This window comes from Cryptosporidium bovis, assembly GCF_009768925.1.
Source record: "Cryptosporidium bovis isolate 45015 chromosome Unknown contig_9, whole genome shotgun sequence".
NCBI classification, from domain to species: domain Eukaryota; phylum Apicomplexa; class Conoidasida; order Eucoccidiorida; family Cryptosporidiidae; genus Cryptosporidium; species Cryptosporidium bovis.
The window spans coordinates 131,685-159,529 of record NW_027125021.1 but is presented as its reverse complement, the minus strand read 5'-3'; the positions used below and the strand labels follow the sequence as shown (position 1 = coordinate 159,529).

Sequence of the window (27,845 nt, the reverse complement as noted above, 5' to 3'; positions counted from 1 at the left end):
CAAATTATGATTAACTTATTTAGATTGCACCTTCCTCTTTAACTTCACTTTTAAAACCATAAAATCACCTATTTGTCACAGCCTTCACCTTAAATTATATAACTTACCTGTCTTAAAAAAGGCTTAATGCACTTTGATAAAGTTAGATTAATGATGTCTGAAATGGTATATTGAGGCATTGCCTGGCAAAACATATCTAAATCAAAAAAATGTATAGATATTTCGTAGTTCCAATAATAACCACCAATGCCTGTTTCTCTCTTTTCCTGATCTTCAGTGTCATTATTATACTTGTATATTATTGAGCTTTCCACACCAACATTCTCAATTATGTCAGAAATGGGTATGGATTTAAAGCAATCCAAAACTTTATCCGAAATGTGAGAAATGCCAAGACTATCAATGTCGTCGTCTTCATTCTGATCACTATTGTGTTTCATTTGCAATAGCGGAACAAAAATGTACGGAGTTTTTGAGTCACCTCCAGTTTGAAGAAGCTCTCTCAGTCTTGGAATCCCCAACGTAACATTGGCCGCACCGTGACCTGCCAAGTGAAATGTGTTTAGAGTCATTTGGGTCGCTGGCTCTCCAATAGATTGAGCAGCTAAACAACCGACAGCTTCGCCAGGAGATACTTGCGTTTTCATATATTTTAAACGTAACAGTCTCTCCAATTCAATTACTTTCTCATAATAATCACCTCCGTCAGATACCTGACCAGATAGCAAGCCTCTCTTGTTGTTTTTATTATTCATATCAAGCTTTTGAGGCTCGGTTCCTGTTAGTCTAACTAACTTCTGCATATTAGATTCAGACAAACTACTTAAAAACGATTCAGATACTGATCCCCCGTTTAAAATACTAGGAAACACAGAATTTACTATCTGATCTTTCAAGTCATTGTGTTTTTGACCAGAAAATATATCGATTTCTAACTCTTGTTTATGGAAATTCGCTCTACCACTACAATCATTATCTTTACTTAGCTTTTGTACTTTATTATTGTTGGATAAAAGTATTGATTCATCTTGATTTAAATAGGTCTTGAATATATTCTGTTGATTTTCAAATTTTAGCACGTTTTTAAATGAATCAATAATGTACTTGTTTTTAAATGCTTCCTCAAATTTAACATCTCTGCAAAGTAAAGATTTATTTCTTACTAAATCATCCAGTCTAGTTAGGTAACTTGATTTAGATACATCAATACCATCATCGCCATACATAAATTGTACTATTGTATCATCCTCACTTCTTACTGTGCCATCATAATGAACTATCATGCTTTCCAATCCCTTCAATATACATCTTTGTAGATAACCAGAACGAGCAGTTTTAACTGCTGTATCTACCAGTCCTTCTCTTCCAGACATACAATGGAAAAAGAATTCTTGAGCATGAAGTCCGTCTAAATACCTGTCTGTAATTAAGCCTCCTGCCCTCGATCCCAGATCATAACTTGCAAATGAAGGAAGTGTTTTCATACTTGGCATTATAGGAACTCTTCTTCCTTCCAACTCCTGTTGCCCTAACATTACACATATCATATTGTGGTTTACTCTTGAACCTTTTGCTCCTGTCAACACCATTGATGAGAAACCATTATATGGAAAGGGAAATTTAGAAGATGAGCCTTTAAGTAAATTACCGAGTTTTGAAGTTATGTCACCAAGACCTATCTTTGAAATCGCATCCATTATTTTCAACAATGAATCCCTCTTTGTTATGAGTTTATTCCCTATCAAAGACTCCAACTTTCTTCTTGTAAGTTCATTGGGATATATGAAAAAGTCACCAATATTTTTTCCATTACTCGTTATGCTGTATAATTCATTTTGATGGTCAAGTCCATTATTTACTACTTGTTCCATCTTACTTTGAGAAAGCCAAGTTGTATCATACAAAATTGTATCCTCGCTTTCAGCTCCATCTCCAACCAACGAATCACTCATTTCGTCCGTGTACTCGCTCTTAAAAATGGATTTTGGTCCGACTCTGCATTCCCTCATACTCTTAATAAGATCTAATAGCAGCCTTTTATTCTCTTCTTTGTCGTTGCCCTCTTTGATGCTCTTTAATTTGTTTATTAATATGTTCAACACAATAAAAGTTGATTCATCAGAGTTTTCCGAAAAATCAATGACGTCGTCAGTTGAATATGAACTAGAATCGCTCATTCTATTTTTGTTTTTATTGTGTCTAAGCTTCTTTAACTCCCTTAATTTTCCTATCAGATCCTTAGTCTCAAAGAAAGTGCTATCTTGTGAACCTAACACTGAACTATTAAAACTATTTCCAAAGTAGGACTCGTTTCTAAGGTCATTTTCAAATCCTGTTTCTTTAAAAACATGGTACTGAAAGGCCTCTTGAATATATGCAGATGCCTGGCTGTATTTTCTAATTAAGTCTAACCTCTCCCTCTCAGCCTTTTGCGTTAATAACATGTCACTTATACTACAAGTAAACCCTCTCATTTGTAAAAACGCTTGGGATAAGTTAAACAGTGCTGAAATCAATTTTCCGCTGAATAATGGACCAACCAATTCAGTACATAAATGAACCAAACAGTACGAATTGGATCCTATTTGGTTCTTATCTATCACTCCCTGAAGCAATTCACTATTTCTAATAATAACAACAGCCTCATCTGTTTCCCCATCTTCTTTTCCACTCCAAGAGTCACCTGGAGTTCTGCTTCTTGAAACGAGATTCAGTCCTGCATATACCTTCGGATCTTTGCTAACTAGATTATAAAGTAAGGTTTTCAACAAAGAAGTAAATACTTGTTTGCCAGTCCAGTAAGGCACCGGCTTGAGTATTGCCGGAGATTCTAGTATAATGTTATTATTGATACAATTGGTATGCAAATCTCGTGGATTTAATTCAATCTCGAAACCCGAACTACTACCACTGCTGCATTCTAAGTTAACTTCTGAATTTGTGTCAATGTGATCTCTAAGAATAGATTCATCGACCTTAATCTTGCCAAGCGGATAATTCACCTCCGAATACCTGTTTTTAGAACCAAAAACAACCTGACCGGAAGACGAATAGAGCATTGGACTGGTTGATATAGCAGAGTGTTTCTTGTCCAATATAAAACTGAGAGAGGTATAAATAAGGTGAAAATATTCCTCTTTATTCAAAAATGTTGACTTTACTGTCAAAAAAGTACCACCTATACACGAATCCTGGATTAAACCTCTCAATGGCTCCCCACTTTTAGGGACTGAATACTGTCTAGAGGCGTCCATTATATATTTTGCCTCAGATCTCGAAAACAAGGACTGAGGTAAATGAAGATTCATTTCATCACCATCAAAATCTGCATTATACGTACCACAGTTCACATAGTTCAGTCTCATTATATTATCTTTAGGCTGAATTCTTATGCGATGAGCCATTATACTTGGCCTGTGGAGTGTGGGTTGTCTATTCATTAAAACTATATCGCCGTCAAAGAGGTGTCTGTAAACTATTGGATGACTATTACTTTGAAACGGATTTGAAGCAGACAATACAGATGATAATAACAGTCTTGCCTTTGCTTTCCTTTGATTTGCATCCAAACGTGATAAATCATATAGAACTCCACCCAATAGCAATTTATTCGCTCCTGGATACAAATTACTGCCGTTTTCAACCAATTTGGACGCTAATGTCACATTATGTTTGTTTATTCTCTCCGGTATGGTCAAATTTAGTGCAAATGCCAATGGAACCCCTATTTCATTTGCTTCCAAATAAGGATCTGGGCCTATAACAGTTCTAGCCGAGTAGTTAACTCTTTTTCCCATCATTTTCTGACGTATTACGCCTGCTTTCTTTTCCAACCATTGTCTTATACCTGGAGCAGCTGAAGACGGTTTAAAACTCTTTGTTTGATCCAAATATGTATTTATTTTCTCCTGAAGAGAAGATGAGTAATTTACCAAGTTTGAAAATAATTCGCTATTAACATCAGAATCATTTTCCCCTTCTTTTCTTTGCAAATCAATATAAAATTTGAGACGCTCGTTTGCAGTCAATATATTTAACAAACCTGATGTTCTTGGATGCAACAATGGCATATTCCTCCCCGAGGTGATTCCCATCGGTCTAAATTTGTTTGCTGGCACTGGTATTACAAACAAAAAGAATGCTTCCCATGATAGTCTTTTACAAACAGGGAATAGGTATTCGAGTAATTTTTTATTGTTGTTCCACACATTCTTAATTATTGGAACAATCTGAAATGCCTGAAAATGCTGCACTATTGTTCCTTTCCCTTGTTTTGTATGAGTTTTCGCTTCTTGTGGAATGCTTAAACTAAAATCATCCTCAAAATCTCTTCTCATATTAGGAATTTTAGTGTTTTTTACACTTGTTACACCATCTCTCCTTTTTCTCTTAGAATTTTCATTTTTCTCCTCAGTTTCATCCTCGCCGGTGAGTAAGGACTCACTCCAGGTGCTAGACAAACTCACTGGTGGCATCGAACCTTCCGGCCACGATAATGTGATTCCAATACCAAGTTGAGATTCTTTCACCTGTCCCTTAAAACTATTGCCGCATGAGCTACATTTTGTATACTTAGAGGCTTTATCAAAAAATTCTTTCTTGATCTCCTCCCACTTTTCTAGCGAATATGAATTTGAAGAAAGAGCATCAATTCCACCAAGGTGTTCTTTATTCAATTCACCTGCAATAGACTCGAATTTTCTTACGTATTTTAAACACGCTCCTTTTGGGATTCTTATACAACAACAATGCCAACAACAACACTTTAATAATCTAACCAATTTTCCCAAAAATAATGGATGAAATGCTGGAAGCTCAAGCTCTATGTGGCCTATATGACCTGGACAGTCGTTTCTGCTTCCGCATGTACCACAAAAATCCCTATTGTTCAATGGACCCATTCTTAAGTCGTGCAAGCCACCGATTTTACTCTCTCCTGTGGACTCAAATGTAATTGTTGAAGTTACGTGGCACACCGAAAGTTTTTTTACCTCAGAGGCATTCAAAAGTTCAAATGTGGCACTGTGAATATCGGAACATATTGGAGATAAATTCATTCTTTCCAAAACCTTTAAATTTACTATACCAATTCCAAAAATATACTTTCCTGCTCCCAGAAGTAAATAAAGTGCCTGTTATTTGTCTATTCACCACTATACTGTTATTTTACTCGCCTTTTATCACAATTTCACCTTACTCTTATCTCTTCATTCGTTTATATCAAACATTTAGAGAAAAAACAATAGTTACCACTGATTAAAAAAAATTATTGGCCTTCGCGTATTATGTGAAGATAAATCAAATCAAATTTTACCCTAAGCTTTCTGTCAAAATTGTGTAACCTATTTTTCCTTTATATACTCTTTTTCTTGCCTTTTTATTTTTTTTCCCGACTTTCTTCTAAACTCCATTGCTACTAGTCAGGAAATTACTATTTCATGGCGCCGAACCTAATGCAATGGCGCCATCTCGTTTGTCACTAACATACATGTCTGTGAATTTGTCTCATTGCATGTAACTTACGTAAAGGGTAACAGGATATAGCACCAGTAGTAGAATAACTACTGTTTTATCTGGCGAAGAATAGCGTAGAATGTGCAGCTTAGGTTTTCACTTAGTTGTATTGGTTTCGTCTGTATTTTAATGCTGACAAACTATAAACATAAAATGGGGAATATGTGAAATGTAATTTGCTTCATTATTTCACTGAATAATCGGGACAAAATGAGTAACACTGTCCAAAGGTCAGAACATAATAGGCGGGAGTAAACACAAACAGGCAAACTGGAAAACATGATAATGAAAGTAAATAGTCAAACGGAATAACCTAGAGGAATTAATCTAAACATAGTTGGCCCATTACTCATCTATATAAACTCAAAAAATCAGAATGATAATAAACAAATTAAAATGCTTAGGAAATAAGGTAAATTTATTCAAACAAGCCAATAACACCAAACATGGTTTATATAACCTATTTACGGACAATATTTGAAAATTTAGATTCAAGAAATAAGAATAAATATAGCCGGGAATATAGTAATAAGAAGAAAGGCCAGATATAGTGCCTAATTGAGTCGTAGTGCGTGCGTTGCAATTAAACTCAACAGAATTTGTACTGAATATATTTTATTTAATCAATCTCCTCATTCATTTTAGTCTAAATATGTATAGGTATTAGTAATACACAATAAACTAGTGAACCAACAATTGACAAATAATAAACTCTAAAAACCAAAGCAATGAAAATTTCTTTTAAAAAAAGTTAAAGTCAAATAATGGACAAATATTGTTCAAAATGCTGCAGAAGTAAGGTTCATTAACAACAGAACTGAGTTTTCTATAACCATATGATTTGTAGTCAAAGCAGGTATTATTGGTATTAGATATATTAACTTCTGATTTGCAAATCGCCCAAAGTCCCCAATATATATTTGAGATAATCATAAAGGCTTTAATAGAATGTATATAATTGTCAATAAGTAACTCATATTGATTTTTACTATCGGAGTTACATGCATATTTACCGCCACTCGCATTGTCATTAGTAAAAGTACTGATATTGTTCAAAGAATTTGAAAATTGAATGTTTTCAGGCTCAATCTCACACATAGTTCCTGAGTTACTGTCTTTAATGATAGTAAGATTTTTTATGTATTCTATAATAAATTCACGTAATTGATTTTCATTAGGCAAATGTCTCCATTCACAAGAAAATCCTGCCCATTCGCAAAAATGATTACCTAAATCAAAAGCTCTTTCTGCAGTTCCGGAAAACTCATAATCAATAAAAACGTGATCTTTATAACGAGTTTCGATAATGTTTCCTGGAAGCAAGTCACAGTGCGAAATAACTATTGAATTTGGACTTAATAATCCACCATCGTAGTTTACATGTAAATAATCCCTTATCTTGTTAATTAAGCCACTCAATTTAACGAAATCCACTTTCATAAAATTTATTCTATTGTTTACAATTTTCTCAGCCCTTAACAACCAATCGTCCAGTGTAGGCCACAGTATAGATATACTGCTACTTGCACTCATTATGTTTTGATTATACTCCTCAATTACGTTAGAAGATAGTTCAGAAGGCACTTTAATTGAATGTAAATGTGCTATTTTTTTGGCTATTGAGAGATAAACTTTTCTCGTTCTTACGTCCTCTACCTCAAGAGTCCTTCCTTCGACATACTCTTCTACCTGACCACCATTGAAGGAAAATATAACGGGCTTTAAAAATCCGCTTTCTGAAAGTATATTTTGTATAATTATCTCACGCTTCTCGTTTATAAACAACTTCCTATTTTGGTTATAGAAACGTACTCTTAAGTTTGTAATAGGGCACTCTAAGTTGTCTTTACTCCTGTTTTTGAGACCGGAATGACCACGTGTGTACAAATTTTCATTTGCCTTGAGCATTTTATCACAAAACTTATCTTTCTCTATTTTAACCTTAACCAATATATTCGAAAGCCCTCCTGTTAATAACTTAGAAGTCAGCAAATCTTCAGAATTGCAACAACTACATACTCCGGTGTTCAATAAACTCCAACATATCTCTCTTGCTTCCAACAACTTCCTTTGCAACTCTTCAGTAAGAAAATTAATGTTATTCTCGTTTCCCACTGCAGATTCACCATTTTCGGAAAATCCTCCGGTTTTTATATCCAAATGACCATTAGAAAGCTCCATTTCAAAATTTTTATTCTTTCTATTGCTTTTCTTTTTCCATTTATGCCAACTACGTGTAATTTCAATAGTCACAGTTAAACAGCAGCGTATTGTATTCCAGTTGTCCACTGCAGCATCAACTTCTTACTGTCATCACGCACTACTAGTAGCCTATTTAGTCAGTGTAATTGCCGTTAAAAAATAAAATTGAATTATTTTCCACCTCACTTCGCAGCCTTGTTACCTCTTTACTTTCGCTTGGACATTCTACCTATATGCTACATTAAATCAACACAAATAGAAGCATGCCGCCTAAAGATGTCTTGATACTAATTTTACTATATATGGGGTTTTTTCCTATATTTCAAAGTAATTGATTGTTAAAGTTTAAAATTTTGTCTTTTTTAATTATAAATTGTCATTGAAGTTATCATTTAGGTAAATAACTGGTTTATTTCATTCTTTATATCTAGAAACGGAAGTAAAAGTTCTTATTATTGTACCCACATCTGAAATATACAATACTGATATAACATTTTAGATAATATCTTGATGTGTAGTTTGAAATTGGCCCATTATACTCACTAAAAGCAAGAAAACGAGCTAATTGTGACTAATAGAAGCGCTTCCTTCGATTTTATGTGGTTTTTAACAATTGAATGTGAATGGAAGCTTCTTACCTGAGTTGGTTCATGCATGTATATGTAGAGTTTATTTGAAAACTAGTATATTATATATATTTTTAGATATGCACATGTTTGTATTTGTTGGCTCACAGACAGTACAATAAGCAAATATAAAACAGAATAATAAGATTAAGTTCGTTTAAATAACTATTTTACTAGAACATTGGTTATATATTTAATTTGCAAGGTAGATTTTTAGTTATAAATTAAACACAAACATAAGAAAATGAACAATATTGACTATAATAACCACCTTAATAGAAAGAGAGACAATGGGATAGTGGGTAATTATGGTAATTCATTGATAAATAAACCCCTAAATAACCCATTTGACGTAAACAATCATATTGATAGTGGGTTTCAATCAGGACCCCACAATGATTTTGCTGGAGGATCTAATGGAGCTCACGGTGTGAATGCAAACAAACACCAAGCCAATTATTACAACTGGAGCAATCAAAATTTGAACGGAAATTGTCTGAGTAATCCCGGTGTTGGTGGGAACAATGTATTTAGTGCAAATGTTACAGCACCTATTGGTGGTGTAAGAAATAACGATATAAGCGACAATTTATTCTCAAATTTAGGTGGAACAATAGATGGTGGTAACTATGGCAATAGTTTAAATAATGAAGCGATATCGGGAAATAGTTGTGGTTCATTCTCATCACAGAATAACAATAATTTATCGGGGTACATTTCTAATTTAAACTCAAACTCGGACAAAAACACCTTTGGTTTAGGATTTGAGTCCGTTAGTGGAAAAATAGGTAACAATAATACAACTTCAACAAATGATAACACACAATCCTTTACCTCCCAATTTGAAAACAACAACTCCAATTTTGGAATCCTCAACTTTAATAATAACACAACATCTCAGCTGGTCATGGGGATAGTGTCAAATACAGTAAAAGAGACAGCTGGTCTTAATTCTGAAAAAATAAGCCAACTTCAATTATGGTTCCCACAGACAATTGCATCATTAAAGTCCCACTTTGTTGTTAGTCATGAATATGTATTAAAAAAATTATTATTTATGATTTGTCCGTTTATTACTTTTTTTACACATGGAAACAACATAAACAGCCGGTCTCTTTCCTATGAAAATTACCAAACGTCAATATCTTCTCGAAGTGAATCGGATATGAGTGCTCTTCCAACACTTTTTTCCGACCTTTATATTCCATTAATGGGATTTATAACCTATGTCTTGGCTGATGGTGTAATTAATGGCGTGTTTTCACAATTTAATCCACAGATTCTCGGGTCAACTGCCACATTCTCAATTGTATTATTAATAGCTGAAATTATACTGTTCCAACTTGTATCTTATATATTCGCAGGTAGAGTACTAACAACCTTGGATTTATTCAGTTCAATGGGCTACAAGTACACATCCATTGTGCTTTGTGACATTATCCTACTTTTTATTGGTGGAAAAAGAAACCATGTATTCTGGTTCTTTTTTATATACATTTCATTGTCCTCTTCACTCGTTGTTTATTTAATGCTTAAGGTTATTTCAAATCATAAATTAAGCAACCAATATAGCATGATACAACAATCTGGGCTTACTTTTGTCATCATAATTTTCTCAATTATTCAGATCCCACTTTGCTGGATACTTCTCCCATCCGTGTAACTTGAAAATGTCATTCCATTTCAAGTACTTAAATATATATACATGATGGTAGTAATTACAACGCATCATCTCTTTTTTAATTTGTATATGTTACCTTTGAGTATTTTTATTTTGCTTCATCTATGCAAATCACTTCCCCCACCCTTCTATCTTGCTTCTACACATTGTGTTTTTTCATTTTCGTCTCCACCCTGTCCAAACGTCATCCTCTTCTCCTCCTTAACCACTCTTTAGCAAACTCTACCAGAGACGAAAAAAGATTGTACATTGTTGGTTCACTTGTGCGTCCAATATCTAATTCTATTTCAGGTTTAATGGGAAAAATGTGAAAAAGCAAAACAAAACGAAATAAAAGCCACCTCCAAATGCTTTCTTTTGGAAAAACACCTTACGATAAACTAAAAAACAAAATGATAGAGCAAAACATACAAATTTTAGTTCACACTGAAAAAAATTGAAACATTAATGACATGAACATATTTTGCAGCCAGTAAATGGTTTGCATGCATATTTGCATGCGCTTCTATATGGCAGCCAGTCCCTTTGCATTTGGTATTAATTTGAAGATATCCAGTATGGGTGGACTTAAGAAGGCACACATTTATAAAGCTACTGAAAATCCAAATGCAACAAAAATATCCTAAATTGACTCAGTTTTTCAAATATTTATGAATTTAGACATTTCTGCGTATACTTTGGTAAATTTATTCATTCCTCTATTTGAAAAAAAAATAAGTTAAAAATCGCTCCCGCGGAAAGACGCCATTCTGGCGCTAAAACGAGCTGTCTCTCGATAATGAGTAACACGAAAAAATAAAAATCATAAAGATTTAAATAGCGTTTTTTCGCCCGTCTGTTTATACTTTTTCTACTTCGTTTTCGTTTTTATAAATAATACATACACATTAATATTTTTTTTCCGTAATTTTTCTGAGAAGGAACAAGTGTACTAGAAAGAGAGCAATACATTTACATATCTAAGATTAGGCTGAAATAAGTGTAAAAAAATAGAGTGAAAATTATTCTGGGGAAAAAATAAGCGACTCTGATCATTATTGTTTATAAAACGAAAAAAAAGTATCAAGTGATATACATTATATATGTATATATATACATGTATATACACTTGCTGAGAAAGGAGACTTCTTTCTTTCTTTTTCCAGACAGTGATATTTGCATTCACCTGTAATATTAGTATATACATGTAAAGGCACATTATTGATGTATGAGATACATTCACAAATATATATGTAAATATATTGAAATAAATTGATATATATACCAGTTTGTTTATTTCTATACTACTTGAGATTTGGTTCAGGTATTAACACTCTTATTTCTTAGATTGTGCAAGGATTTTGGTAGTTTCGTGTGTGTATAAGTAGATACCAATAAGTTAGAAGAGAATTAGCATAAGGTCTAAAGAAGGGTATTACTCCTAAGGGGATCTTAGAATGAAAGTATAATTAAGTAGCATATTCACCTATCGTCAAAACGGGCGTTTATAAAGTATATACATTATATATGAATATGTATGTTTATAGGTATATGTGTTTATCTGTTACTTGTTTGAATTTTGAAAACGTAAGTAAAAACGAATAAACACGGGAATACTTAATATATAGAACTAAATCCAAAAGTTATCTTTTCTTTGTTATTTAATAAGGGGGAAAGATGACGTCTTTAGAAGCAGAGACTAGTAATGTTGGTAATAACAGTAACATTGGTGGTGTTGGAGATATATCGGCAAATGACAGCAATGTAGATTTGACTACTGAAGTTGATTCCAAGTGTCTATCTACTTCCAATAGCAGAGTTTCCCTTTCTAAAACATCGGATTTCAACTGCAAGATAGTAGTAGATTCTCCTAGTAAATTAGACCTTGGTGCAGTCGTAGACAAAAGTGATATAGGGTCTGGTGATGGCAATTTGGGATCGGTGCCAGTTGGGAATGACAAGGATGAATTAGAAGTTGTGGAAACAGGTCTGACTTCGGATTCGCCTAATAATATTGGATCAGGATTGAATAATAGTGGTGACAATAATAGTGACAGTAATACTAGCCAGGGGGTGGGTACTAACTATAACATTTGTAGTATAGATTCTGATTTAATTGGTATAAGTGCAAACAATAGCAATGCTAATACAAATGCAAACAACAGCAATGTGAATGTAAGCGGCAGTATTGTGAGTGGTAATGGCGTTAATTTTAATACTGGTAACACGAGTGTTTCTGGAAGTTCTGGTCCGACTGTTCCAGCAAAAATATTTTGCGGAGGACTTTGTGATGTAACAACTAATGCTTCTCTTAGAACTCACTTCTCGCCTTATGGTGAAATAGTTGACTCCGTTGTGTTAACTGAAAAATCAACAGGTAGATCACGGGGATTCGGTTTTATTACATTTGCATCCGAAGAATCAGTTGATGCAGTCCTATCTTCACCGCAAATAGTTGATGGGAAAGAGATTGATTGTAAAAGGGCTGTTCCCAGAGGTGCTATACAGAATACGGATGGAGTGGATGATAACTCTGAAACTGTTATCGGGTCTGGCAGCAGCAACGCAAACAGCAGTATCGGAAGTATTAGTGGTAGTTCTGGAAATGCAAGAAATAGTGGTGGACATTCAACTGGATTTAGCGCTACCAAAATATTTGTTGGTGGATTGCCTCAGAGTTGCTCAGATGATAAATTGAGAGAACATTTTGGAAAATATGGCAGTATTAAGAATCTTAGTGTTATGGTTGATAGAGACACTAATAGACACAGAGGATTTGGATTTGTTGAGTACGAGTCTCCAGAGTCTGTTGAGGAGGTAATGAGGCATTACTATGATCATCAAATCGATAATAAATGGGTAGAATGCAAAAAAGCTCTTCCCAGGGAGATTATGGCAGGAGGTTCAAACAGTAATAGTAACAATAACAGCGGCAATGGTTTAAGTGGTAGCAATATTGGAGGCGGTGGTGTTTTGGGTGCTTCTGGAGGAATTAGATCCAGAAACAATAACACCATTTCTACCGCAGCAAGTGCTGCAGCAGCTGCAGCAGCCGCAGCTGCCGCCGCTAATTCTAATTATAATCACGATTACTTCAGGAATCCATATATTGCCCCGCAATCCATTCACACTGGTGCTCTAACCAACCAACAAATATACGGAAGATATGGTGGAAGACATGATCCGCGTTATGTTTATTCTAGTTACCCTTGTCCTGCGTCTAGTATGTACATGCCTGGAGGTTATGGCCAAATACATCACTCAAATGCGTCATCTGCATCGGGTGCAAATTCGGGAGTTTCGATTCCTCCCTCAATTATGCCTATGATTGGATCTCACTACACCCACAGTGCCGCTAATGCAGATAACATTAATATAAATCAGGCAAATAGCCTAAGAGACGGGAACTCGTCTAGTGTAAATAATAGTGGTGTTTGCATCAACTCTGGATATGATGCGAATACCCACAAAGATCAATCCAGCGGTAACATTGTTGGTCTTTCTGAACAGGCAACGTCAAATGTTTACCCTTATCATAATCAGAGAACTGCTGTAGCATCAGGTGTTTCTCCTCATGTCTATCACCATCAGACTAGTAACATTCGTCCCGGACCCTATAGCAACACACAGGGGAGATATGCACCTTCTGGTGCCATGCCATACCCTACTGTTTCAGGTGCAGTTCAAACAAATGGAAGAGTTAGAGGAATGTACTGAGGTGAAAGTCATGAAATGTACGTATTGTATGTATATACAGCATATTCTATGGTTATCAGATCTCAATGCAAATTCGAAATTAAGAGTTGGTGATGTTAGAATTGGAAGTAATTAATTATGAATTACCATATTTATTGGAATTGCCACTATAAAAGTTAAATTATAGTAGGTAACTATGCTGACTTTCTTCGATTAAATTTGTTCCAATAAAATTAAGCGACAATGATGTTAAAATGTACTTATTTATATATTGGGAGCAGTGGTACTTTTTTATTTGGTTTGTGTGACTATTAACTGTGTATTATATATATATATATATATATTCATGTTAAAGTAGTTGTGTGGATAGTGTTTCACTATTAATCATTTACAAGAGAGATTTTGGCAATTATTCGTTAAATAGTAGTTTATTTATTGTTTCATATTTTAAACCCCAATATAAGTAGACTGAATTTACTAATGCCTGTGAAATACAAGTAGCGACGTCACTAGAATCAGCCGATTATTGTGAAACATTAAGATAATGTTCAACAGGAAATAGATAAGTTTGACAGTACTTCAAACATATTAAAAATATATATTTGACTACTGTTTTAAATAGTTTAACTTTGAAATAAGTTTAATAAAGAGGTAAATTAAATTTGGAGAATATTATTATCCTCTACTATGTTTCATGTTATTTGTTCTTTTCTTTTTTATTTTCGAATAAATTGCCATGTAAAAGAAAGATTTAGATGTCATTAGTCGCTTTTTTTAATTGTCTAGACGAATGAGGCAGTAGCTACCGGAATGAAGCCAAAGTTTGTACAGGGCATCTAATTCTATAGTATTAAAGCGAAGAAATTGGCTTTATAGCCTAGATATAAGTCAAAAAAAAGGAAGGAAATCTTGGTGTTTGATAATGAGTTTGTTTTACCGGAATTTCGCAGAGGTGAACGGAGAATATGTTTTTAGTTATTTGAACTGTTGCTTGTATATTTTGGCAAAGTTTAATCTGTAAAGGTGTTATTCCTCGGCGTTATCACGTTTAGGCCGTGTTTTCACCAGATTTACGTTACCTTATACTTCCTCTGGATACAACATTACATTATAATGTGTTCCTGCTTTCATTTAAGCAACACTACTCAGAAGTTTTATTTCATTATTGTCACTAACATTTTCCAACCAAAGTCAAGGTTACTAGTATGCATTATGGGGTTAATTTGCATGCACAATTGCATGCGGCCACAGACCTGGCGGTTAAATGGGCGTTTATGACATTTATTTGGAAAACCAGAGAGATATGGGACGGGAAAAGAATACAAAACTGCTCTTACTTCACACTTCAATTTTACATATTTATATCATGAAATTAACATGGCATCTACATGCCACTACAATGTTGAAAAATAGATTTTGAAGCTGTGTATTTAATTCCAAATCGATAATAACTACCTTGATTTGACTTATTTTCTATTTCATAGTTTATCTTTTTATCTTAAACAGAGGAAAAAACTGTAAGGAAACTAGAAACAAATGTATGTCGCTTTAGGTGAGGTTAGTAACCTTTAAATGTGAGAGTTTTTCCAAGTCTTCTCGCTGAGGCTTGTCCTACTATTAGTGCCGTTCCACTACTAGTTTAATAATATCACGGCGGCCGAATTAGTGTTTAACGGAATGTAATGACTAATTCGAGTTTATCATATTCTTTTGAGGCGTGGTCTAGAGGCGGGTGAGGAGTAGGGAGTGAGTAGTGGGGTGCGGCTAGGGAAATTTGAGTGTGGGAAACGGGAACGCTGAAAATCGGCATTTCTGATTATCAGAAACAAAAGGAACTTCGCGATGGTGTGACTATATGGCGAAGTAATATTTGGTTTCAGCTTCTGGTACTTTGGGTTCAGTGATATTAGGAACAGTGGGTAAGTACAAACTAGAGAAAGGCTATCTCAGTTGAAAATGGTTTTAGTATTGATATTACTTAGAATTATTAGAGTGCTCAAATTAGCTGATTTCGACTATTAAATTGTTGTATTTATTATTTCTTTTGATAAAACCTTTATTAATATATCTTTCTGTTACTCATTCAATTAGTAGTATTCGTCTGAGAGATAAAATAAACATATATTAGACAATTGTTCGAAAGTGTGAAAGCACTTGAGAATATGAGTAATCAATAGATGTGACTTATTACTAGGGTTTACTGAGAGAAGTTGTGATTACTGCTCTCATAGAGGTAGTTTTGTTATTGAAAAAACGCAAATATGAACGATTCATTTAGATAGCTGACAGAACAAATCTGTCACAGTAAATCGCTAATATCTCTTAGAGCTATAGAATTTAAGTTATCGATAAGAAAAATGAGTAAATAATCGGAGAGTAAGTAATTTGGTTGGTGATACGTACATCTTCGTCTTGGTTTGGATTACGATTATCGCTTTCCAGCAATCGGAAAAGATGCATTTCAAGTTAAGGGCACCGAACTCGTGTTTCAGAAACAAGCTTTAAAACAATAAATCAACAAAAAAATCCATACTTATGTCCAATTTCAGATGTTTGCAGAAGAAAGAAACAAATATACATACACATAAGTGAATGTCTTGGTGAGTTATTTCATCCTGTGGGTTTAAGTTGATTTTTAATTTGCTTCCAGTATACTCAACGCAAGCGTTAATTAGGCGGGTCAAAAGGTCTATATTATGTTGTGCAAATATAAAGTTATTATTAACATTTGAAAAAAATCAAATAAAAAACTAAATATAAAAGGCAAAGTAAATTGAGAGAATTCATATAAAAAAGCAAGTAGATAGGAACACGAATACATAAGATCACAAACATACAAAAATAAATAAATATATATATATACATATATATATATATGTATATATATATATGTATATATATGTATATGTATGTGAATATATATGTGTAGATCTAAATCAAATGCGAATAAGTGCTTGTATGTGGAGATATATGTCATTTGTTTGTTTAGTTTGTAACAAACTAGTTTAATTCACCAAGTAAAGTGTAGTGAATATCAATTAACGACTTTGAATATTAAAAGTGACAAGAAAAATCACCATAGCAGCATTATTAAAGGCAAATATACCGAAGTAATTTTTTATTGATAAAGGGATAAGATAATTACTGAGTCTGTAGTGAGTTTATTTTTTTAAGTAAAAACATAGATATGTGTTGGGAACAACTTATTTTTGGTTATTAAAAGTTTTATAAGGGAATGTGAAGAACATTGAATTAAGCGTACAGCAATATTGAATTGGGAGGTATTTTTAAACTTATTTTTACTTTTTGAATATTGAAATTACTTTTTTTTGACTAAGTGAATATAAATATATTGTTAAAGTATCATACAATATTTTATATTAAATTTGAAGTGGATTATTTGGTGGTATTTAAAACATGTATCGCCGTTTATCTGGTAGAGAGATTAATTTTTTAAGGAGACTGCAATTTAGATTGGAGAGTGTATTTGGTGGGAGAATAAGATTTATATACTTTTTGTTAACTGTGGTAGTATTATGGATAGTATCTATATTTACAGTGCAGCAGTTGTTGATATCAAACATGGGAAATGACGGGCTGAGCAAACACTTATCCTTAAGAAAGGCACAAAATATTAAGGTTAAGGGTTTGGAGTGTCTTGGTAAGGGAAAGTGTTTATTAAATTTTAAGTTTATCAACGGTAATATTGATTTCATTAAGCTAGTTAAAGAGTCAAAAAGTCGCCACCAAAGTTACATACAAAAAATGAGAGATTTTGGAAATGAGTTTAACTACATAAACTATGCCAATGTAAGAAACCTGACTGATATTAAAGCAATTACTGATTATTTTTCTCACCTTAAAAAGCCAAAGATACTAGATACTGGAGTTGATTATGACTCCTTATTAGGTTTAAAGTTGTTAAAGAAATATGGGCTTGGTAGCAAACATCTTCCTTACGTTGAGCATAAGGATTATTCGTCTTTGTATTCAAATAAAAGTTATCACTACTTTAATTCCCATGCTGTTTTTGCAGGGTATGGTAAACATAGGATGCATGGTATATTGGGAATATTTCCGAATGGTACAACACCGTATGTGTTTTTAGAGAAGCCACCTAAAATTAACTTGGAAAATGGGACCTCTTACTTGGCACATGGTGGTGGCTTCTACAGAGAACTTTCCGACCATCTTTCACTGAACAGAGTTCCGAGTGATGAAAGAGATGAAGTATGTAAAGGTATTGTCTATCCTTTGAAAGATCTGGATGACGCATCAATAGTCATAACATTTTACAATGAGCCTTTGTCAACTTTGTTAAGATCTGTACACTCGGTTTTAAATAACACTCCCCCTCCTTTACTTAGGGAGATTATATTGGTAAACGATGGATCAGACATGATAGATTTGGTTCCGGGAGGTTTTTTGGATGACTATGTTAAATTGCTGCCAAAAGTGAAGATTGTTCATCTTTCCGAAAGGGTAGGTATTGTAGGAGCTAGACTTCATGGAATAAGACTGTCAACGGCCCCCGTAGTTGTAGTACTTGACAGTCACATTGAGACCTCTTATCAGTGGCTAGAGCCGCAATTACTTAGACTTAAAGAAAGCAACACCTCAGTTGTGATGCCTCAAATAGATTCAATAGACTCATTAGACTTCTCCTATACAAGTTATTCTGGAATAGGTTGTAGACTTGGATTTAAATACTCAATTGTTGAGCAGGCAACATTGACTGGGAAGGTCAATAGCACCGAACCTATAGCATCTCCTGTTATGGCAGGCGGACTATTCGCGGTGAAAAGAGACTTTTTCTGGAAACTTGGAGGTTATGATCCGGAATTTAAGCATTGGGGAGCAGAAAATGTCGAATTTAGTCTTAGAATATGGCTTTGTGGAGGAAAATTAGAATGTGTTCCTTGTTCCAGAGTTTTCCACATATTTAGAAAGAAAGGTGTTGGTTATACCTCGCCACCAGACAGTCTTTGGAGAAATAGACTTAGAACAGCCAAAGTGTGGTTGGACGAGTTTTATGAGATAACTGAATTGTTCGCACCGAACCCACAAATAGAGTTGGGTTCATTTGAGGATATGTTTTATCTTAAGAAGAAACTGAATTGCAAACCTTTCAAATGGTTTTTGGAGAATATTGCCCCTGAAACGTACATTACAGATATAAATCAAATACTTTTTGTAGGTGAAATTAGAAGCAAAAAACACAATAAAATATGTTTGGACACAATGAATCATTCAAATGAAGGTGAGAGAATTGACAACTTTTTTTGTCACGGACAAAAAGGAACACAAGCTTTTATGCTTACGAATAACACGATGCAAATTAGACTTGTAGGTAAGGAGAACTACTGTATTGGAAATAAAATAGACTTCGTTCCGTGCACAAACACTGAAAAAACGAGAATTTGGGTTCTTGAGAATGACACAATCATCAAAGCCAGGCTAAAGGAAAGTAACAATACTGTTGTTATCAAGTGTCTTTCTTTGGTTCCGGACAATACTACCCCTACCAAATTTTCAGTGCAGTTTGGAGGCTGTAATCCAGATGATCCACTTCAGCACTGGGAGATTAACAAGTATATTCCTAAGAGGCTAATTGGGAATTCACAAAAAAATAACACTGGGTAGTCTTTATTGTGGTCCTCTCTTGCTTTTTATTATCGCAAATACAAATTAATCAACGTTAGATTTGTGAATGACCGCTTACACTCATCATTTTAAAACATTTTAAAGCTCATCTTTGAGAGTAAAAAGGAAATGCACCGGCTACACTTGCTATATACGCGAAAGTTAATCTGGCGATTCTTACCTAACATAACTTTCAAATTTGAATGAGAAGTTAATATCATTACTATTCCTTTACTGCTTTAATTAAACATCAACTTTGATTTGGGTATGACTCTATATGATCATATATATATGTCTGTACTATGCCGTTACAAGTACCGAGTGTTACAATTGTCATAAATAGCGTGCGAGACGCATGCAAATTAACATGCATTGTAAACCACAGTACATGAGAAATAAGTAAAAAGTTAGGAACTCCAAATCAGAATTAAGGAAATAACAAAATGGAATTGAGTGTAAAAGATGTAAATTAATCATGAAAATCTCTCGAATTTAATTTAGTCTTCAAGAGCGAAATGTAAACGGAAACCGAACCGCTAGAGTTGGCGAGTATCAATTTAAAAACCTCCAAAGACTTGGGGGATTGTTTTTGAGAGTTTTTTGCATTAATTAAAATTGTATTAAAAGTTATTTTTTACGAGTTTGAACTAATACAATCAAGTGTAGCGGTCTGTTGTAGAATGTAATGGAGAATAATTGCTGGTGTGCTTTTCTATCATCTCTTTGTGTTCCATTCCTTTTCCTACACACACCTCCTACCCTGAAGTTGTATGAAATTTGTTTGATTTCCATATTCCCTCAGAAAAAAACCGAGTTAATCTACAAAGCTCCCCTCGTCGCTTCAAGTCCGAGGGACGAGATGTGCATGTAAAACGATGTGGCGCGGGCGGGAGGTGTTCTGTCTCATTTTGCAGTATATGGCGATTGCGATGCAATAGGAAAAGAAAAGGAGGAAAGAGAGGTTTTCTTTTTTTTATAAGGACAAAGGAAAGGATAATAAAAATTTTTTGAGTGGAGCAAGGTGGCATCGACATTTCTGATATCGTTTAGATCGATATAATTTGCAGAATTACCGAATATTCTATATAAGAATATTATCGTGGTGATTTGTTGAGTACTAGTTGTCAGCTGCTGTAATATTGCTTCACTTGGATAAACTGTTGTTTTTTCTGGTATAAAGGCGGCGAAGGTCTTGTTACATTTTTAGGAAGAAAAGAGTCGGTAGCCATGAGACCAATAGTACTTCAGGCTCATGAGCGTCCGATTACCTTTGTAACATACAATTTTGACGGTGACTTGGTTTTTTCTTGTGGAAAGGTAAGTTATTTACTGAAATTAAGCTAACAATGTTGGTGTTGCTTAATTGAATACCATCGTCTTAAATGCAAATCAAAACAACCTTAATTACTCGTTTTTTATATTAACTAATTTACAGGATGGTTCAGTTGCGTGCTCATTTACATCAGACGGAAAGGTAGCAGCCAAGTATGAGGCAGGTAGAGCAGCGGTTTGGAATTGCGATCCGTCTTTAGACAGCAAGACACTTATAATGTCGTCTGCAGATCAAAAATGTGTTTGTTTTGATGTTGAGAAGGCTGATGTTATATCCACCTACCAAATGAGTGGAACGTGCCGTTTTGTTGAGTTTAATAGAAAGTACGATCAACAAGACAAATTTGTAGCCGCGGTTGATCAGTTCTATCCAGAACCTCGTCAATTGCTTATCAAAAAGGTGGGAGATCCAGATCTAGAAGGCTTGAGAATAACAGGAATAGAGAGTCGCATTACAAGAGCTCATTGGGGAATGTTCGATCATAGTATTATTTCGGGACATGAAGATGGAAGCATTTATATTTGGGACACACGACAAAGTTGTGAGCCACTTGAAATAATAAAAGCACATTCTAAACTACTTACATGTTGTTCTTTTATCGAAGACAGAACACTTATGCTCACATGCAGTCATGATATGACTGCCAAATTGTGGGACATGGTTAATTTGAAAGAAGTTAGAAAATACACAACGAACCGTCTCTTAAATGGCTGTTCGATTTCTCCAAACTTTGATAACAGCAACAATATGAGGAGGCATATACTACTTGGTGGTGGTCAACTTGCACAAGATGTCACTACAACCGGCACCCAAGAAGGCAAATTCCAAACTCTTATTCTACATATGGTATATGGCATTGAACTGGGTGCTATTAAAGGACACTTTGGTACTATGAATGCCTTAGTATATTCTCCGGATGGAATGAGTTTCACTACTGGCGGTGAGGATGGATTCGTTAGAATTAACCATTTTGACGATGAATATCTTAAGTTGGATCCGTAACATAGTTATTTTTTATCCCCTAATTTTACTATTGTTTTACTTCTGTATAGTCTTATTGTGTCAATTTGTCCTTTCTTCACTTTGAACGACACTTTTATGAAGTCTAATCTTAAGAAGAAGGAGACCCCCGTGTTTGTACAGTCTTCTGGTTGCGAAAATACTAAACTATCAAGTTACATTGTTGTCTAGTCCATCCCGTTTTCTTTCCAAGAGGGCTCATTCAATCGTAATGTCATATTTTAATTAGCAACTTTGTTTGGCGCCGATTTCTGTGAAGGCAAAAATACTAAAAGGGCAAAAGTGATAAATTCAGCCTTGAAAAGAGGAAAAGACGCAATAATAGTTCGAAGTTATTACTTGTTCCCAAACTCACAAAGATCAGGTAGATAGGATATAGGAGAGTACCGGAAGAGTAATTTAGTGCAAAAGTATAGTAAGAAGGAGGTTTGCTAAACAAACGATGTTGGACGGTAAGATATCAGAAATAAAGGAGTTTCAAAGATTAGAAAGAATAGGAGCACACTCTCACATAAGAGGGCTGGGACTCAACAATGCATTGGATGCCAGGTACTCCTCTGAGGGTATGATAGGTCAAGTTATGGCTAGAAGAGCAGCTGGTATAATAGTGAAAATGATAAAACAGGGTAAAATAGCAGGAAGAGCAATATTGCTCTCAGGACAACCAGGGACAGGAAAAACCGCAATAGCAATGGCAATAGCTAAGGCAATAGGGTCGGATACACCATTTACTCACATTTCCGCCTCCGAGGTGTTTTCTCTGGAAATGAATAAAACAGAAGCCTTGAAGCAAGCACTTAGGAGGTCTATAGGTATTAGAATAAAGGAAGAAGTTGATGTAATTGAGGGTGAAGTGGCCGAGCTTGAAATAGATCGTTCCAATACAACAGGAGTGAAGGTGGGAAGAATGTCACTTAGAAGCACTGATATGGAGACTGTCTATGATATAGGAAGTAAAATGATAGATGCATTGCAGGCAGAAAATATTGTGGCAGGTGACGTCATATCTATAGACAAAAGCAGTGGAAAAATAACAAAACTTGGGCGATCATTTACACGTTCAAGAGATTACGATGCAGTTGGATCACAAACTAAATTTGTTTCCTGTCCAGAAGGCGAACTTCAAAAAAGGCGAGAAGTTGTACATAGTGTGACTTTGCACGATATAGATGTGATAAATAGCAGGAGTCAAGGTTTTTTGGCATTATTTGCGGGAGATACCGGTGAGATCAAACCAGAAGTTAGGGCTCAGATTGACGAGAAAGTATTGGAATGGAAGGAGGAAAACAGAGCAGAAGTAGTTCATGGTGTACTATTTATAGATGAAGTCCATATGCTAGATGTTGAGTGTTTTAGTTTTTTGAACAGAGCATTGGAAGACGAGAATAGTCCAATACTTATAATGGCCTCAAATAGGGGAATAACTAAAATTAGAGGAACTGACTATAAATCACCACATGGAATTCCAATTGACCTTTTAGATAGATGCTTGATAATACCAACCGTTCCATATAGCGAAGAGGATGTGAACAAGATTATCCAAGAAAGAGCCTCGGAGGAGGATCTAAAACTCTCAGACCAGGCATTTCAAATACTAACTAGAATTGCAATGGACACAAGTTTAAGATATTCACTTCACCTACTTACTGTTTCGCATGTTTTAGCTTTAAGAAAAAAAAAAAGTGAAATAGGAATAGACGATGTCAAGAAGGCATATACATTGTTTATAGATGTTAAAAGAAGTACCCAGTATTTAATTGATTATCAACAGGAGTATTTGTTTTCGGAAATACACAATGGAGATGACAGCGGTGCTAAACAAAGTGAAGGCAACTCCTTAAATGCTACTGAGATTCGAAATGAGAGCTCAAATTCCGAATCAATGAACGTAATTTAAGTGCTTATTCCTTTTTATTTTTCCAGAGATTTGAGGAGCATTAAAAAGTAAAAACGGCATAAATTGTTCCAGAAAAAGCAAAGGTGTTTTGGAGGCACATTGTTATTAAAACGCCGACTTTTACCAACTTAGAAGATGATTAACCATCAATTGGACTAAAATTGCTGTTAACTAAGAGTTTTTCGAGAAAATCGGAATCCGCCATTTTAAGTGTATTCAACAAGCTGTAACACTCATTCTCACTAGATAAAGTCCAAGTGTAAAACGTAGGGAGACTAGTTACATCCATTTCACTAGAAAACTTACCTAGATTGTCGCAATTTGCCTTTAAAAAAATTCCTTTATATTTTTTGCATAGTTGACTGTATTTAGGAGATATCCTTTTGCATGGTCCGCACCAATCTGCATAAAAGTCCAATACAATCGGCAAGTTTAGATCTTTTCCTATCTTTTTGCACAATTCCCAGTCATTTTCGTCGCTAAGTTCGTATATTTCACAGTTATTTATGCATTCTCTTATTAAATTTTCATTATTATTCCTGCTTTTGTCATCTAAACTAGTCTTTATCTTGCCTTTCTCTTCAGAGATTCTCTCCTTGTTTCTGCTTGAATTATTACCGGAAAAAAAATTGTAAACTGGTCCCAGTAATCCCAGTATTAAAAATAATAAATTCCAAATTGGGATGCAAAACGGGCCTAGGCAAATCACCATAGTCTGTATCACTCAAAAAATTGTTACCTATATTCTCTTATCGAAAGTAATTTCAGTTTTTACTGCACTGAACATACAATTAATATGAATATATTTAGAAAAACTGTTTATTTATTTAAATCTATTTGGTATCTTTGAGCATCATTATTCCGCCAACTCGCTTTTTCCTACCTTTTACACAAATGCCAACAATTTTGTATTACGTTGTCTTTTTTCATATATATAACTTTAGATTTAACTTCCATTGCAAATACACAAATCCATCCCTAAATTATCCGTCTACACTTGTGTTTCCGCACTAGGCCTTAATTAGTCCTACTGAAAACTAAACAAATTAACTGTTTATACAGTGTCATTTTTAGAAAAAAGAATTGTCATCTCAAATGAGAATTCGGAATTTTTAGTGGAGAACAAGTTAAACTCGAGGAATTAACATGTAACCTACCCTCGAATTTTAGAGAACCGGCAATAATAAAACATACACAAATGATAATATTACAGCAATATATGCATGCGTTAATTTTGCATGTAGTAATGTGTAGTGTAAAATACCACAGTAGCTATGTAATCTGTATTTATGGTAATTTATACATGTCACATATATTTGTGAAAGAGTGGTATTATGTAATTTACCTATTAAACTAGAAATAAAAGCAGTTGCGTTGTTGAAGCAGTATTGGTTTGCCGGATATTCAAAGTGCAGATAACGAAGTAAAGCTTCAATACCAACACATATTCTTCACTCAAATTTACGCTTCATTCATATGTTTAAATGCCAGTGAAAGTGTTTTGCAAATACATTTCCAACACATACTCTTCACTCTAGAATTCATTGTTTCCGCCTGTCCACTTGTTGCTTTCATTTTACATAAACACTCTTCTTTCATTCTATTTATAATCTAAACACCGTTTAGTGCACAGGGAATTAGATAATCATCACGTATTCCCATATATATACTCAAGAGTCCCTTTTTTGCTTTGATTCGTAAAACTGCAAAAGTTTTTTCTCCAACCACGAATAAAGTTGTATATTATTGTTATAGGCAGTCTCAAACTCAGTGTTGTTGAAGTTAGATGCCAAATTAGCGATATCTGTATACATTTTCCTCGTCATCCTTTTAATTAAAAATGTAGTCAATTTTGCAGGCACATATTTTGAAACGTAAAAACTGGAATACATTTCCACAGTAATTAGTTCTCTATCCTCAGCAGAAGGCGTTAATATAAATAATAAATAATTGCACTTCTCTCTTTGAATTTTAGGTGGTGGTTCAGGTATTTCAATACCGAAAAACTTACCGTCTAAACTCTGAGGATCTCCACAAGATATAATCACACAGTCCTTTTCCTTTAAGGCGTCTATTCCAAAGCAATACATTATATTCTCTCTTTGGCCGATTGGCCACGGTAATTCGTATATTTGTTGCACCAACTTACTTACACGACTTAAATTGTAAATACACTTTGAACTCGTCATATAAGGAGCCCACATATGTGACAATTCAACTTCATTTAGTATTGAAATTAAGTATATTAACTTGCATCTAATATCACTTTTTATTATCACATTTATAGATATTTGGCCATTTTGTATTGAATCTATTTTGTATGATATAGATATCCCCTTTGAACTCTCCACGTTCCACTCTTCATTAGCTGCTTCAGTTAAATCGCTTCCTGTTTCTGTTGCAAGGACGTTTTTATCAGGTTCTACAAATCTATTTTCATTTTCAAGTCTAAAAGTATCACTGACCAACCAAGCAACATTGTCTCTCGCATCTATTGGTGAAAGTGATTGTACACCCTGTTGTTCCGATGAAAATGTGTTATTAGATTTAGCTACAGCTCTACTGCCATGGCCATGGTGATGATGGGTATGGTGAATGATATTATGAATAATACTGTGACTTCCGTGACCAGCACTATTGTTTGACTCATTTTTTAAATGGCATTCTTTATCTAAATTTAAACCATTTGCATCCAATTTTTCAAGAGAAGATTGCTTGTGCCACCTAGATACTTTGTTGAATATTCTATTTTTCAACAAAGAATTGTTGTTATATGATACACTAAATCTTTCGTTTCTATTGTTGTTTGTGTTACTACAACTATTTCCACTGTTTCTGTACAAATATCCATAATTAAATTCTTGAAATCTATTCAATATGTTGAAGTACTTTAATGCTGATTTAACCTGGTTTATCTTAAACGTTAGTATCATTATCTCCTTGTCATTGTTTATATCACTAATCAAACCCAGTATTGAATCAGAAATTAATTTTTGACTACATTCTATGTACAGCTTACTCAATAGTTCCAAATTATACAACAATTCCTGTTTTGCACTATTTGCTCCTAACAATAATTCGCCAGATATCATTTCCTTTATATTTAGTACTACATTCTTTGATACTTTTTCAATATAATCTATTTTTTTATCAGCATCATTCCCTATTTCCTCGAAATACTCTCTTATTTTTTCACTATTACTATATTCCAATTGCGTCTCCTCCAATGAAGACACTGTTGGTGTCTCATTCTCAACTACAACTTTCAGCATTTCCAATAACTTAATAATGTTTTCTATTGTTTTAATAATGCAATTCTGTATTTTTGTATTATCAATCTCCGTTAAACATTCATTTTTTGTGTTCAATTTTAATTCGCTGTTATCGTCTTTACCTACTGTATTACTCAGGGAAAACAACAATGGAAATAAATTTTTATTTGACTCGTCCTCATTATCCTCGTTCTCCACTGAACTATCATCTTGTGTGTGTTTAAAATTAGTGTATTCAGGTTCTTTCTCACTTCCGCCGCACCTACCATCATCGCTTATTTGATTCTCGTTAACAGCATCGTCTTTCCTGCCCTCTGAAAAATCGTCCTTAATATTTACACCATTAATCACACTGTTCGGATTAGTGTCTATACATGTATCCAAATTTTCAAACCATATATACTCACTAACTCCCCTCGTTCCCAAATCGTTCTCTTTCTCCCTTAAATTAGTTTCTTCTTTGAAATTCTTATTTTCCACTTCGAGTCTTTTTCTTCCAAGAAGACTCAAAAACTTTTTTTTGTTGCTAAATAGCCTTTTCATGTTTGTTACGTTCTCGCAATAACTATGTTAAACCCTGTTACGGCTGTTTAGTGGTGTTACGCTGCAAAAGTCAATAATAAATAAACTATTGTCTTTTCAACTTGTATATAAAAAAACGAAACTAGTCATTCCAATTATTGCACAAGTTACGAATCGTTTATACCAAATTTTTTAAGCTTTTCATTGATCAAACAGAACATACCAACTTTCACAAATATTTTGACTTATTTTAGTAAAAAAAACTTTCCAATGCCTTCACAATAACCAGTCCCGATGTTAAATCCCCATTCACCCTTTCTGTTGCTATTTGTTGAAAATGATTCTGTGGACTTGCATTTATTGTTCCGTCCTGCTAAACCTCTTTTTAATGAAATACGATTTAAAATAAACCTTTGAAAACTATTACGATGAAATAATCACAAACTACTGTCTACAGAAC

General features: G+C 34.2%; 9 protein-coding genes across 9 annotated transcripts; 5 read left to right on the top strand and 4 right to left on the bottom strand.

Annotated features, from left to right (window-relative positions):
• Positions 1-89: 89 nt before the first annotated feature.
• On the bottom strand, positions 90-5,057 carry FG379_003701 (DNA-directed RNA polymerase I; the record flags this gene model as incomplete). The annotated part of the gene is made up of 1 exon (XM_067329329.1): positions 90-5,057. The coding sequence occupies one exon, from the start codon at positions 5,055-5,057 to the stop codon at positions 90-92; it is 4,968 nt and encodes a 1,655-aa protein (XP_067184014.1).
• Positions 5,058-6,255: 1,198 nt separating this feature from the next.
• On the bottom strand, positions 6,256-7,695 carry FG379_003700 (choline ethanolamine kinase family; the record flags this gene model as incomplete). The annotated part of the gene is made up of 1 exon (XM_067329328.1): positions 6,256-7,695. One exon carries the CDS (start codon positions 7,693-7,695, stop codon positions 6,256-6,258), a length of 1,440 nt encoding a protein of 479 aa, XP_067184013.1.
• Positions 7,696-8,586: 891 nt separating this feature from the next.
• On the top strand, positions 8,587-10,005 carry FG379_003699 (transmembrane domain protein; the record flags this gene model as incomplete). The annotated part of the gene is made up of 1 exon (XM_067329327.1): positions 8,587-10,005. The coding sequence occupies one exon, from the start codon at positions 8,587-8,589 to the stop codon at positions 10,003-10,005; it is 1,419 nt and encodes a 472-aa protein (XP_067184012.1).
• Positions 10,006-11,679: 1,674 nt separating this feature from the next.
• On the top strand, positions 11,680-13,719 carry FG379_003698 (ribonucleoprotein; the record flags this gene model as incomplete). Its single annotated transcript, XM_067329326.1, has 1 exon — positions 11,680-13,719. One exon carries the CDS (start codon positions 11,680-11,682, stop codon positions 13,717-13,719), a length of 2,040 nt encoding a protein of 679 aa, XP_067184011.1.
• A 3,396-nt stretch (positions 13,720-17,115) lies between these two features.
• Positions 17,116-19,341, top strand: FG379_003696 (UDP-N-acetyl-D-galactosamine; the record flags this gene model as incomplete). The annotated part of the gene is made up of 1 exon (XM_067329324.1): positions 17,116-19,341. One exon carries the CDS (start codon positions 17,116-17,118, stop codon positions 19,339-19,341), a length of 2,226 nt encoding a protein of 741 aa, XP_067184009.1.
• Positions 19,342-20,568: 1,227 nt separating this feature from the next.
• Positions 20,569-21,676, top strand: FG379_003695 (uncharacterized protein; the record flags this gene model as incomplete). Its single annotated transcript, XM_067329323.1, has 2 exons — positions 20,569-20,658; positions 20,777-21,676. 2 exons carry the CDS (start codon positions 20,569-20,571, stop codon positions 21,674-21,676), a joined length of 990 nt encoding a protein of 329 aa, XP_067184008.1.
• Positions 21,677-22,136: 460 nt separating this feature from the next.
• Positions 22,137-23,591, top strand: FG379_003694 (reptin52 reptin like TIP49 family AAA+ ATpase; the record flags this gene model as incomplete). The annotated part of the gene is made up of 1 exon (XM_067329322.1): positions 22,137-23,591. One exon carries the CDS (start codon positions 22,137-22,139, stop codon positions 23,589-23,591), a length of 1,455 nt encoding a protein of 484 aa, XP_067184007.1.
• A 139-nt stretch (positions 23,592-23,730) lies between these two features.
• FG379_003693 (thioredoxin domain containing) lies at positions 23,731-24,303 on the bottom strand (the record flags this gene model as incomplete). The annotated part of the gene is made up of 1 exon (XM_067329321.1): positions 23,731-24,303. The coding sequence occupies one exon, from the start codon at positions 24,301-24,303 to the stop codon at positions 23,731-23,733; it is 573 nt and encodes a 190-aa protein (XP_067184006.1).
• A 958-nt stretch (positions 24,304-25,261) lies between these two features.
• Positions 25,262-27,406, bottom strand: FG379_003692 (uncharacterized protein; the record flags this gene model as incomplete). The annotated part of the gene is made up of 1 exon (XM_067329320.1): positions 25,262-27,406. The coding sequence occupies one exon, from the start codon at positions 27,404-27,406 to the stop codon at positions 25,262-25,264; it is 2,145 nt and encodes a 714-aa protein (XP_067184005.1).
• Positions 27,407-27,845: the final 439 nt, after the last annotated feature.